The sequence below is a fragment of the Sitophilus oryzae genome, unplaced genomic scaffold (genome assembly GCF_002938485.1).
Source record: "Sitophilus oryzae breed Bouriz unplaced genomic scaffold, Soryzae_2.0 scaffold_119_pilon_pilon, whole genome shotgun sequence".
Classification (NCBI taxonomy): Eukaryota; Metazoa; Arthropoda; class Insecta; order Coleoptera; family Curculionidae; genus Sitophilus; species Sitophilus oryzae.
In genome coordinates, this window is record NW_022145837.1 from 1,952,100 (window position 1) to 1,965,549 (window position 13,450).

Sequence of the window (13,450 nt, forward strand, 5' to 3'; positions counted from 1 at the left end):
CGGACATTCAAAAACCTCATTACTTTGTTGCCTCTTTACTTTTTGGTTGTCATTGTTAACTGAGTTTACAATTCTCCTCCATTGCGTTCTATTGTGCGCTACTTCCTCCCACTGCGCTGCTGCTGTATACTTATCCCCTTTAAGTTTTCATGGAAAATATTCTTGTATCTTTTGAGTTGTCCACCCGGTTTCCTCTTACCGTCTACAAGCTCACCGTAAAGAAGAAATTTCGGTAGGCGGTTTTCTTGGCGTTTCTCATACGTGGCCAGCCCATCTTAAGCGAGATTTAGTAATCATGACTTCAGCGCCGGTATTTAGTAATCATAAGTTCACTTTGTGCCGGTGGTACGGCACACAGGTTTTGCTTCCATATGACATAGTTTCCATATGACAAAATCTCGCATTTTTGCTGGTATTTTAATTATAGCTTTCTCTTCGCCGTATTATAAAATGTTGAATTTAAAGGTAGATTTTTGCAAACAAAAAAATTAAAATTAATTTAAATACCGATTCCAAATGAAACGAAATTCTAGATGGAAGTACAACTTTAACGCTTCTTCAAAAAAGTGTAATTCAACTTTTGTATGAAATTATCTGGGGAGATAATATTTGACATTTTTAAAATTTACATGGGATTCACGGTAGTGTTTAATAAACCTACCACAAAAGTATACTTAAAATAGATACCTAATTATTTAACTGTGTTTTTTATTATGTTCTAAGCACAATGGAGGTCTATATTTCATTAATTTGCTACTAGTAGAATATAATAATTTATTATGACTGTAATTGAGTTGAATGGTGCTGAATCATTTAAAAATTATGATTATTAACATACCAACAAATAATAACAGTAGGTATTGTATAGGTATATCTTTGTACAGCGGGTTCAGTTCTTAACACTTCGAGGAGTACTGTCAGTTAAAGAACTATAATTACAATACTCTACTAACAGGGCAATTTAAGCTTAATAAGCATCTAAAGCTGGTGGGATTGACGGATGAAGTTTTGAGCAGATTTTATCAATTTGAAAAACAAAAGGCAGATATATTTTATGTTAGTGCGGCAGTCTGGAAAATCTGAGGTTCTTTGTAGTGTTGGGAAAAATCGGACGATTTTAATCCTTGAGTGACCCTCGAGGATTTCAATAATCGGATGAACATCCGAGGAATCCTCGGCAGGGTTCGGAAGTAGTTAATTAAGACGTAATTTACCTGATTAACTACGTGTAGTTTTTCTTCAAAAACTACGTCTTTTCCCGTTCATTAACTACATGAAAACTACGTTAATAAACTATGTATTGGTATTATGAATAATTTTCATTTGTATGAGGTGTAATAGAGATAATATGATGTAAATATTATATTTAAAGCCATATTTCTTCTGTTTTCTTAAATACATCATGTGTTTTTAAAGCTGCAACTTATTATAACCTCACCTCAAACCTTTGATATTTGAAAGTTACATACATAGGTTACATAAACTACACCCTCTACATAAACTACTTTAACTACATGTAATGTAGTTTATGTAGTTTTTAAAAGTAATGTAGTTTTCCGAACTCTGATCCTCGGTCATAAAATTGTCTAGTGTTAGATAACATCGGATGATTTTAATCCTCGAGTATTGATCCTCGAGGATTCCAATAATTGGATGACCGAGAAATCCTCGGTCATAAAATTTTCTAGTGTTGGAAAAAATCGGATGATTTTAATCCTCGAGGATTTCAATAATCCGATGATTATCCGAGGAATCCTCGGTTATATAATTTTCTAGTGTTGGAAAAAATCGGATGATTTTTATCCTCGAGTGATCCTCGAGGATTTCAAAAATCGGATGATCATCCGAGGAATCCTCGGTTATAAAATTTTCTAGTGTTGTGAAAAATTAGATGATTTTATTCCTCGAGTATTGATCCTCGAGGATTGCAATAATCGGATGATCATTCGAGGAAACCTCGGTCATACAATTTTACTTCATTGTATAATCACTGATATATCATTTACAAAGAGTTAAATGGAGGGTTTAGCCTCCAAATTGTTAGACTTTTTGAGAAGGGCAGGTCTGGAGAATGTAACCTAAGAATCAGAAGAGGACCACAAGAGATCTGAAAAGGTCGCAATGGAACAGACTGATAACCACCTCAAAAATCTAATATAATCTAAAGAAAATTACCTTACCTAATTTTTTTAAATTATAAAATATTGCAGGCCAGATATTGAAAATAGTTTATTTACTCTTCCATTAAAATAAAAATAAAAAAAATCAAGGTGCCCGATGGCGTAGAGGTACGTTTAGGACTCTCGTCTACCAATCTCAAGGTAGTCGGTTCGATTCCCACACCCGGCATTGCATCAACCGACTATTTTTATTAAAATAAAAATAGTTTGGGTACCTAGGTCGACTCAGCCTTAAATGAGTACTTGGGATTCACAATCCTGAGGTAATAATAGGCGGTTGAAGCGTAGTGCTAGCCACATTACCTTCCTTGTATACCGAACGGCTCTAGTGTGGCAAGCTGTACCTTGCTACTCCCAAGGCGTTAAACGCTATATACGGGAGCTATTATTATATTAAAATAAAAATCAAATTGTAGTCTCCAACAACACCTAAAGAATTATAACCAAGGTAAAAGTCAAGCAAATGACTTGGAATATGGTTTACGAAATATATAATCTATAAAATTACCAGCAGTTATTACTTATTACACTATAAACTGATTCCGATTATATTATTTATACGCATATGTTTTTTACGTTTTTTACACGTGTAAAAATGTCATGTTCTAGGTATGCAAAGTGTATATTTTTTTATAATGTTGTTTAAAAATATCATTTAACTAGTTTAGCATATAAAATGACTTGCTTTTTTAATAAAAATTGCTATTGACAGAACATTGCGAAAAAAAGAAGTAAACATAGATTAGCATTAAGATTAACATTATGAGGCGTTATTTATATCTATATAAACTATACAAATATATAAATAGAAATTGTAAGGATATTTCTTCTATCGAATAAAAACTTTAACATTTATTTTAAGTTGATAGAATATGTTTTATATTAACTAATATCTAAAGTTTGTCCTACGAGAAAGGGAAAACAGACATCTAAAAAATGACAGAAAATATAATTTAGATACGAATTAAAATGACAGACAACAAAGCAATATTTTTAGTTCTGTGCGTTATTTCATAATAAACTGCGATACCTACAGGATATCTTAGAACAATTTATAGATGTATGTGAAATGAATGTATTTAAGTTTTGACTGAATTTGAAAAAAATCGTTTATTTCCTAACAGTAATTATTTACAAAATAAATTTAGAGATTAAAAAATAATTTAAAATAAAAATTGGTAAGTATTTTTTATTCCTTATTATCCATTAAATAAAATTTAAATTGCCCAATTTTCTTCCTTGCACCTGAGCTGTATTACATTTTGGTTAGGCTGTATTAACATTAATGCAGGTATATTATATAACTGAAAGTGTACTTAATTTGACATAAATTCTTAAAATATTTTTATTTTCTTTTTTAATTTATCAATTAGACTTTTTAAGAGATTTTCTTCAGATTTAGGAAGAAATGTTATTAGTTTTTTTTTCTTAGATTAGGTCCAAGAACCACCCCATTAAATATTAGTATGTCATTAAGGAACACCCTGTATATTTTATTTCATTTGTATCATTTTCATGTTTAATCATTTTCTAGCTTACTATTTTTCATTTGAGTATTTTATTTAAGCCAAGTTACAAATAATGTTCTTTTGTATAATTTTTCTGTTTTTATTTTGAAGTTTATAGACTAAAAATCATAATTTTTAGAGCAAAGGTTCTAATTTACCTTTGGAATAAGTTACCTGATGTAACAATAAGAATTATCTAGAATATCAGCTGTAAGTAAAAATATTATAACAACTCCCTTTAAAAACTGTTGCATTCAATCGTATCTATAGATAGCAAGATATTTATCATATTTATCAAGTGAAAGGATGATTTATTATTAAACAGTAACACAGTACCACCCAAAAACAAATCTTATAATTTAAATATATTCATTTATTAAGTATCGTTTTGTACCTTTTTATTTCTTTGAGATAATTGTGTCAACTGTTGCAATGGATTACGAAGTGTCTATATCGTTTTAATTATTGTCTTGGAGTGAGTTTATAGACATCGTTTCTATTTTTAGAATTAAAATTAAAATTTCAAATTTTCATTTGATCAAATTCTTCTCAGAAATGGGCAATTAACTGCACGTTTTCAATAGATAAAAAAAGAAAAAAAAGGATTTTTTTATTTTAAATTTTTTATTGTTATATGCGGTTCATAACTACAATTTGACTCAAAATACCAAGTGTGTGGTACAAAATTCTTCATAAAAAATGCTTTTTCCAAATATGCTGATGAGCCACCCTTGTTCCATTTGAAAAAATTGAGAAATAATTAAAAATACGATTTGGGCATCTTTTAAGCAGCCAGGACAAAACACGAAAAACTTTAGACGATCAAATCTATTTTTCCAAGGCTCCTTTATTAAAAATTAGTGTTTTTAACACAGCCATGGTACTCTAGATTGAAATTTAAAATACGATTTTTAAGCGAAAATGTCAAAAGTTGACGAATGATATGTTATTCTATTCAGAGTGTCATTTCCTATCGAATAAAGTAAAAATATACCGAGGGTGCCTTTAAAAATCAAAAGTTGCAGTCATTTCCGGTGAAACAGGAAGTGACCAAAAATAATTGAATACGTCAATCAATCCCATAGATAAATGCAACAAGTTTAGATTGGAAAGCCCGTAAAAATTTTACTAAATTTTAAAATTGACAGCTGTTTGAATTTTGTACAAATCTCATTGGTCCTCTTGACGTGTCGCTGGCGACAGTCGCTGGCGACAGTCGCTGTTCTGAGAACGGGGCTTTAAGCCCCGTTCTCAGAACTGCGTCGTGTCGACAGCGACACTGATTGACACTTCAAACGACCAATGGGAGCTGTACTAAATTTAAAATTGACAGCTGTTTGAATTTTGTACAAATCTGATTGGTTCTTTTGTCGTGTCGCTGGCGACAGTCGCAGTTCTGAGAACGGGGCTTTAAACTAAGCTTTTAAATGTTTTTGAAATCTGGTAATAGTATAAAACATATTAAAATCCAAGGTGTTGACGGAAATAAAATTGTTCTGGTCGATACATATTAAATATTATACCGTTTAATTGTATTAAAACGGCAACTGTAATCTCTGAATATTAACAATGTCTGATAAAATTTCGTATACCTCCGATTTTAAAAAGTTTTGTAGAACATGTTTGTTACCATTCGATGAACAACAAACTTTTTCAATGTACAACGACACCCTTATTGCTAAACAGTTGAGCAAAATAACACAAGTTCAAGTAATGAAAATACCTTTACTCGCCTATAGCGAATATTATAGGAGTACAACGTTTTTAGTTTGTACACCATTCAGCATTGTCTACAGAATTGTGTTTGAAATGTTATCAGCACCTAAAAACAGCGATAGATTTCAGAGAGCGAGTAAAAAAAATTGAATCTCAAATGCAACAAATTGTGATATTACTGAATGAAGCCAGTAAAATTCCAAATGTTGAAATTGTTGAGCCTGATAGTGATAATTCTGTAGAGAATAATGTAGATAATAATATAGAAGAGGTAAATCTGACTTCAATTTTTTTGTTTTTAGAGATTGTAGACCTTTTGTTTGTGTAAAATATTTAATATTTAGCGGTAGAATTATAAAATAAACAGTATATTGTTAATGATGTACAGCTCTAACATGTAGTAAATTGTTATTTATTATTTTTTTAGGCTAATACACAAATGAGGGAAGATTTACAATGTACAAATGATAATGAATGTGTTATAGAATTTGAGGAAGATACATATAACATTCAAAATGATGTAAGTATGTTTAGTATGCTATTAGAATATTCTATAAGTATTAAATTTTGTAATAGAAACATAATTATTTAAATTTCTTTTAGGTAACTGTAAAAATTGAGAATGATATTGACAGTAATCCTTCTAATCAAGAAGGTGATGTAAGTATAATATTATATTGTTTTTCTAGAATTTGCAAAATTTCATCTGGCAACCTTATCCTGTGATACAGTAACCTAATTTTTTTATTTGTGTTCAAGAAAGGTAAAGCGCCAACTCCAAGGAAAGCATTAGCATGTTCTTATTGTGGGAAAGAATTTAAAAGCCGAAGTAACGTTTTGTACCATGAAAAAGCCATTCACGCAAGGGAAAAGAAACACAAATGCACCATGTGCGGTACTGATTTGTTATTTTATAACGAATACGATTTAATGAAAATCATTTCTCATTTTTAAGATAAATCGTTTATGCGCAGGAAGTTTTTACAACGTCATATCAATATGCACACAAATACCAAGCCTTTTTCCTGTAAAATTTGTAAGAAAAGGTATTCCCAGCACGATTTGGATAATCACAAGATTCAGCATTCTGATGTGAAACAATATATGTGTGACATTTGCTCAAAGGTAATAGACAAATTATTATATCAGTCTGTCCAAGTGAGGTGGATATAGAATTTTGGCAGACAATATCCAAAAAGTTCAGAAAAATTATTTTTTTATTGAAATGAAAATGACAGACTGTCACCTGTCACTTTCTTTTGCTGGACAGACTGTACAGGGTGTCCCATGTTCATGTGTTTTATAGGGTTTTTCTTGTTTATGAGTAGAGTTTGTTGTTTTTTATTTTATTGAACTGTCTAAAAATATAATATACTCTATACTTATTTTAAAACCTTTATACAGTTCCAATAATTAATATTATCTTATTTCTTACAGACATTCAAGACTGCTGGCAATTTCTATCAACATAGAGCAATACACGGCGAAAAAAATATCAGAGTCGCGAACACTGTGGGTACAAGGCGACATCTGTGACGCTTCTAAAACACCATCTTGTCAGCCATATGGGTATAAATTACTTGTTATTTACTAAATATACAATATACAGGGTGGTATTCGGAAAACTTAGGGATAGCATATTCTGCAGAAAAAATAAGTAAAAAGTCCATATCAAAAAATCAAATTTCTCGTGGCAAAGACTGAAATTGAAGAAATTATTTGGAAAAAATCGAAATAAAAATGAACCTCTACTGTTTCTTTTACATATTCTACAAAATGTAGAATATGCTACAAAGTTTCCTTCGAAAACACAATTCAGACCACCCTGTATATACAGTTTTTACTTATATATGATTGATTTTTAAGATAAGAAAGTTAACATGTTTCTCTTCAAAAGAACATAAATGTAATATTTGCGAGAAACATTATGGGCACAAATTTAGGTTAGACCAGCACATGCTGAGCCACACAAAAGAAAAACCTCACAGCTGCGACATTTGTGGAGAAAAGTACGGAATATTTCGCTTTTTTAGATTATACAGGGTGTGCCGAAATGTTCGCCCAACAAATGGAGTTATCGGGTTTATCGGAAAAAATGGGCGCACCCTGTATATATTGTTCGTCCGGTGAAAGAATACACGATTTCGACAGGCCGCAACCATAAAAATACCGATAAAAATTGTTTTGGTATTAAAATGACGAGACTACTGTCATTGTCATATATTCTTTTGCTGGTTAGACTATATGTATACAGGGTGGCGCACCTCATTCGCCTCGGTTGATTATACGAAAACGGAAATATGTAGAAACATATTTTTTTGGGTATATGTGAGACAGATAATGTGCATAATTTAAAATTATTTTCAAATGTACAGGGTGTGTCAGAGCTAAGATCTAGCAAAGTTATATTTTTTCTTATGGAACACCCGGTATTTTATTTCATTTTTGGATTCTTGGACACAAAATAAGGCATTTATTATAAGGGTTAAATATGTTTAAATGCTTTAGTTTTTGAGATATTTAAAGATATTTAAATATGCATGCTATAATAAAAAGTTTGTCAACACCCTGTACTTTATTTTTCAGAGTTAATTCTTGTGCTGACTTTGAAGCCGGGGAAATAAACTTTACTAAAAAAATTATTGCTTCCTTAAACGTATACAGGGGTCTCAAAAATTGCTTGTCTATTTTAAATATTTATTTTACATAAAAACTTCGTTATTTCAAATACAACACCCTGTATTTTTTAAAATAAATCGAAGCAGATTTAAATGCTCTTTCAAACTGTATTAGGGTTTTCTATACCTATTTGGCTCAGATTTGGAATAAAATGCGATTTTTCAATAAAATTGTAATCAAGATGGCTGGTGTCGCCATGGCAATTTTCTAGTGACACTTACTAGCCATTTTCAAAATCGGTATTAGTTTATGGACTTTACTTAAATTTATAACAGTTTATTTTTATTTAATTTTCCTACAATAGTTTAATAAGTAAGTATTTATTATTTTATCAAGAAAAATAAAAAACTAGTTTTTTTATTTATATTACGATGATTTTTAGAAATATTGGATTTTCTATAAAAGAACCGATTAAGGCAAATTCTTTTTCTTCACTTCTAACAACAGATTTCTGCCTAATAGGTTTTTCATATACCACACTATCAGCTCTGCGAAATAGGATAAGTTGTTCTTCAAAGGAACGCTTGTTAAGAAAATTCCTATTTGGATATGTTGGAGCATAAACCCTTCAGGCTAACTCCCCTAAATATCTCAAAAACCAAAGCTTTTAAACATATTAAACCCTTATAATAAATGCTTTATTTTATGCCCAAGAATCCAAAAATGAAATAAAGAAAAAACATAACTTTGGTATGGATCTTAGTTCTGACAAACTCTGTACATCTCAAAATAATTTTAAATTATGCACATTGCCTTCCCACATGTACCCATAAAATATTTTGTTTCTACATTTTTCCGTTTTCGTATAATCAACAGAGGCGAATGAGGTGCGCCACCCTGTATAGTTCATATCAAATAAACTTTTAGTCACGTGATTAAGCTTGACCGGCACAGCGTTCCCCACTTTATTTTCTTTTAATCAAAATATTTTAGGAAATAAAAATAAATTAATCATAAACATATACAACAGTTTCTATTTATATCAACAAAACCCATTTTCTTAACGGCACTTAAGCGACATAAATGACCATTACTTTCCGTTCAAAATATTCTAATAAAGTTGCGATAAGTTTTTTACGGCTATTAAGCTATCTTGTACACTTCGCACTAAAAGAAATTCTAAAAAGAACAATATTCGACTGCAAGGTCTGCTAGTAAACATTTTTTAAGCTTAAACGCACCACAATACTATTTATTTAAAACTCGTAATACAAGACTCAAGTGTCAAAACGAATGACAATGTCAGGAAATAAATAAATAAATGCGGCCACTTGACATTTTTTACAGCAGAGCTACCACCTGAATCTCCAGCGCGAAATTTAAATTCCAGTTAGTCAGCCCGGCGCCGAATATGTCCATGGTTGGCAACAATGAATTTAAAAATCGCGCCCTCGATTACGTTACTAAAAGTTTAATTGATATCAAACATATATGATCTGTGAAGAATTTCGCTAAGTTTTAATTAAAATTCTTTTCCAGATTCCGATTTAAAGGTAACATTAAGAGACATAAAGCAACCTGTCATTATAGTAATGAATTTAGCCATAAAACTGTTGAGTCTTTGTAAATTGTTTATAAGAAATATACATATAAGTTTTTTTTACATGAATATATTCTATTATACTGTTTTTATTTTTTTTTTAATTATCACTCTGTATTAGAGATGAGACGAATATTCGAAATACTCTGGATGAGAATTAAGCCATTTCATGCCAGTTATAGTTTGTTATGAATAAATAAATATGTTAAAAACCATTGTTGTTTTATTTGAAAATTATTACAAGAAAGAGTTTTGCCATAAATTTGAAATGGCTTAATAATTATCGGGATAATCTAATATTTAATGGGGTGATTCCTGTACCTATTCTAAGAAACTAAGAAAAAAACTTAATAGAAATATGAGTTCTAAACGTTTTAAACTGTTTTTGAGATACAGGGTGAGTAAAATTTTCTAAAAATCTATTTTTTCATATATATATATATATATATATATATATATATATATATATATATATATATATATATATATATATATATATATATATATATATATATATATATATATATATATATATATATATATATATATATATATATATATATAATAACTGATATTATAAAATAGAAAACAAATTTCATGCAGTGTAGGTATATAATAAAATTATATAAGGATTCTTGCCATAACTGCTTATATAGAAATTTAATTCTACGCTGTGTTTGTCATAATGTGGGTCAACCTGCTCTCACTACCGGTTTCGGAGCCCTACTCCATCATCAGGTGAGCTTGGGCAGATCCAAGAACAGTTAACCGAATAGTACTGTTCATTCAGCCAAAAGTGTCCGCCAGGTGCATGCGAAAACTACTCGCTTTGTGACGTCATTGTAGTCCTTGTCATGGTTATTAGTCCTTATCCGGCAACCAATAATACACACACGTGCATTATTGGTTGCCGAATGCAAAACGTTCATTATTTAGTTTATTTATTTAAACACCTTATATGTATGCAGTATAGAAAATACTTTACTTATTTGAGTACTTCCATATTTTGCTTTAAAATAATTAATAAAACAAAATCGTGGGCACTAGTATGCACTTTGTCACAATCCACAACACAAAATGAACGTATTTATACACTCTATAGCTCTAAAAACTTTAAAGACACCTTTTTCACATTTAAAATTGACAAAATAATTAACTCAAAATTTCTCAGCTGTTATTTTTATAAGTTTACCATAGGCAACTAATAATACACACTATCATGACAAGGCCACGAAGGCTTTGACAAGGGACTACAATGACGTCACAACTGTCAGCTGAAGCGCGGGAAAGAGGCGAACGTACGTCTTATGAGAGGATGAGCAATCCTATTAGTTTACTGTTCTTGGAGCAGATCCACAAAATGACAACCACAACGCAGAGATAGTTAATTCCGACTTGTCGGAAAATGTCGGTTAGATATTAAGTCCCGAACGGGAGATAGCGGCCTGCGTGCAATGGTAGTACTTTCGTACCACCGGGGCGCAACTGATGAACTTTGCACGTGATTAACTTTGAGTGACAAGCGATGGCGACAGCGCTGCCAGATTGTGATGAATTTATGAGATGAACCTTAATTTAAAATTGACAAACAATATATTTGTTATATAATTTTTTAAAGAGTTTTACGTTTTATTTTTAATTTAATAACTAATATTTTAGCAATTAACTGATTTATTTGTTTTATAGCTTATTTTACATATTGGCAAAAACTAGTCCATTATGAAGATTATTCGTTTAAATTGTTTATCAGGGAAGCTACAAGCTTTTTGCTTCGACTGTTGAGTTATTAGACTGATTTATTATGAAATCATTTTTTTTAGAAAATTTTACCACCCTGTACAATACGTCTGTCCGTTCTGTGGCTACGGGGTATCCGTGAGAGGGGAAACGATATTCTCTCGATGTTTTTCGTCAAAAATTAGACGACGCGTCCCATCAATAAAAATTCGACAAATTTGCAAGTAGCCAATAAAATGAGTGGGCGGAGCGATTTGCGGTGACGTACTCGTCAAGTCGACGTATAAAATATATTGCTCATTTTATTTAAATGTTTTTGTCCGCATTCCTTTCATAAACACAGATCCAGCAGACGAACTGTATCTCAAACGTTAAGATGTTTAGGTCATACATTCATATCATATTATGAAGTTTTTCCTTACAATCGGTCCATGAATCACCCATTAAATATTGGCACGTCATTAAAGAACACCCTGTATAAAAATGAAGAGATACATAAAATTTGCCTTCTCAAGTTGAAATTTTAGATTTCTATCAGGAACATAATATATGATTTATTTTCTAGAGGTGAGAAAAATCATTTGCGACATCTGCGGAAAAGATTTTAAGACAAAGCAGTGCCTCTATTATCACAAAAGTATCCACCACGGTAATTACAAGAGAAAGAAGAAGGACATTCACGTGAAAAAAACCTAAATGTAACGTTTGCGAGAAACATTTTTCTTGCCAAAATTACTTAGATCAGCACATGCTGAGCCATACAAAAGAAAAGCCGCACAGCTGCGACATTTGTGGAGAAAAGTACGAAATATTTCACTTTTAGATCAAACAGGGTGTGCCAAAATGAGCTAATTCGGAAAAAGTTTGCGCTCCCTGTATATATTGTCTGTCCAGTGAAAGAATACACGAGTTCGACAGACCACAACAATAAAAATAGCGACAAGAATTGTTTCGGGAAAATAAAACGGGACAACTGTCACTGTCATGTATTCTTTCGCTGGACAGACTATATCTATATACAATCTAGGTAGGATTTCGCAAAGTTTTAATAAAACTCTTTTCCAGATTCCGATTTAAAGGTAACATTAAGAGACATAAAGTCAACTGTCATGATAGGAATGAGATGACTAGCCTCAAAACTGTTGAATCTTTGTAAATTGTATTATAAGAAATATACATATTATAAGTTTTTTTACATGAAAATTATATTATTGTTTTTATTATTTTTTAATTATCAGTCTATATTAGAGATGAGACGAATATTTACAGTACTCTGGATGAGTTAAGATTAAGTTATGTCACGCTAGTTATAGTTTATTATGAATAAATAAAAATGTTAAAAAGCATTGTTTTATTTGAAAATCATTACAAGAAAGAGTTTTGCCATAAGTTTGAAATAGCTTATTAATTTATATTAGGAGCATAATATAAAAGAAGATTTCTCATTTTTAACAAAAGACGCTAAAAATAATTTTTAATAATATAATCATAAAAAAACAGCTGTTATGTTTTAACAACAGGATTACGAGACATCATTGCAGCGGCCCTAAGTCGTTTTTTTGACAACTATACTAATATCACAGATAACACATAATCTTTTATTATTATTATGTGTTATCTGTGCTAATATATAAAATCCTTAAGTGACTAACATACCGATTAATCACGATCCTGGTCAAACCACTCACCGTAAGAAGCTCAATTTTGGCATACAGATTGATTCTAGGGTGTAGAGGTTCGATAAGAAGGGATTTTTCGAAATTCCATTTCCAAGAGGGTGAAACGACCCCTCAAATATTACAATATTTTTTATTTAAAAAACGGTCAAGTTTCCGGAAAAACGCTTAAAAACGTATATTTTATTTTGTTTTTTTACATATTTTAAGATTTTTTTAAAATGTATACAGGGTATTTCGAAAAATCTGGTCATTGATTAATCACGATCCTGCTTAAAGCGCTTGACGTAAAAAGCTGATTTTTGGAAAACAGATTGACTTTAGGGTGCAGAGGTTCGATAAGAAGGGATTTTTCGAAACTCGAATTCTAAGGGGGTGAAACTATCCCTCAAATATTAACATATTTTCTATTTA

The 13,450-nt window shown here is 30.8% G+C and overlaps 2 protein-coding genes and 1 long non-coding RNA gene across 4 annotated transcripts in view; 2 read left to right on the top strand and 1 right to left on the bottom strand.

The window, feature by feature from the left end:
• Positions 1 to 13,450, bottom strand: part of LOC115891874 (zinc finger protein OZF-like) — a 203,506-nt gene that overhangs the window by 184,072 nt on the left and 5,984 nt on the right. The gene's annotated exons all lie outside the window — the stretch shown is intronic.
• LOC115891881 lies at positions 5,090 to 6,448 on the top strand. 2 transcript variants are annotated; one of them, XM_030912480.1, is made up of 5 exons: positions 5,090 to 5,398; positions 5,457 to 5,675; positions 5,832 to 5,924; positions 6,008 to 6,064; positions 6,164 to 6,448. In XM_030912480.1, exons 1-5 carry the CDS (start codon positions 5,258 to 5,260, stop codon positions 6,356 to 6,358), a joined length of 705 nt encoding a protein of 234 aa, XP_030768340.1. In that variant the 5' UTR covers positions 5,090 to 5,257; the 3' UTR covers positions 6,359 to 6,448. The 2 variants fall into 2 exon arrangements, with proteins under 2 accessions (XP_030768340.1, XP_030768341.1); XM_030912481.1 differs by having other exon boundaries at positions 6,168 to 6,299.
• LOC115891888 lies at positions 7,304 to 9,838 on the top strand. The gene is made up of 2 exons (XR_004051930.1): positions 7,304 to 7,413; positions 9,563 to 9,838. It is a non-coding gene; the product is annotated as an uncharacterized LOC115891888 (long non-coding RNA).

Coding starts and splice junctions, on each gene's coding strand:
- LOC115891881 (XM_030912480.1), top strand. CDS start 5,258: ATGTCTGATAAAATTTCGTATACCTCCGATTTTAAAAAGTTTTGTAGA. Junction 5,925..6,007: donor CATATAACATTCAAAATGAT/GTAAGTATGTTT, acceptor AATTTCTTTTAG/GTAACTGTAAAAATTGAGAA. Junction 6,065..6,163: donor CTTCTAATCAAGAAGGTGAT/GTAAGTATAATA, acceptor TTTGTGTTCAAG/AAAGGTAAAGCGCCAACTCC.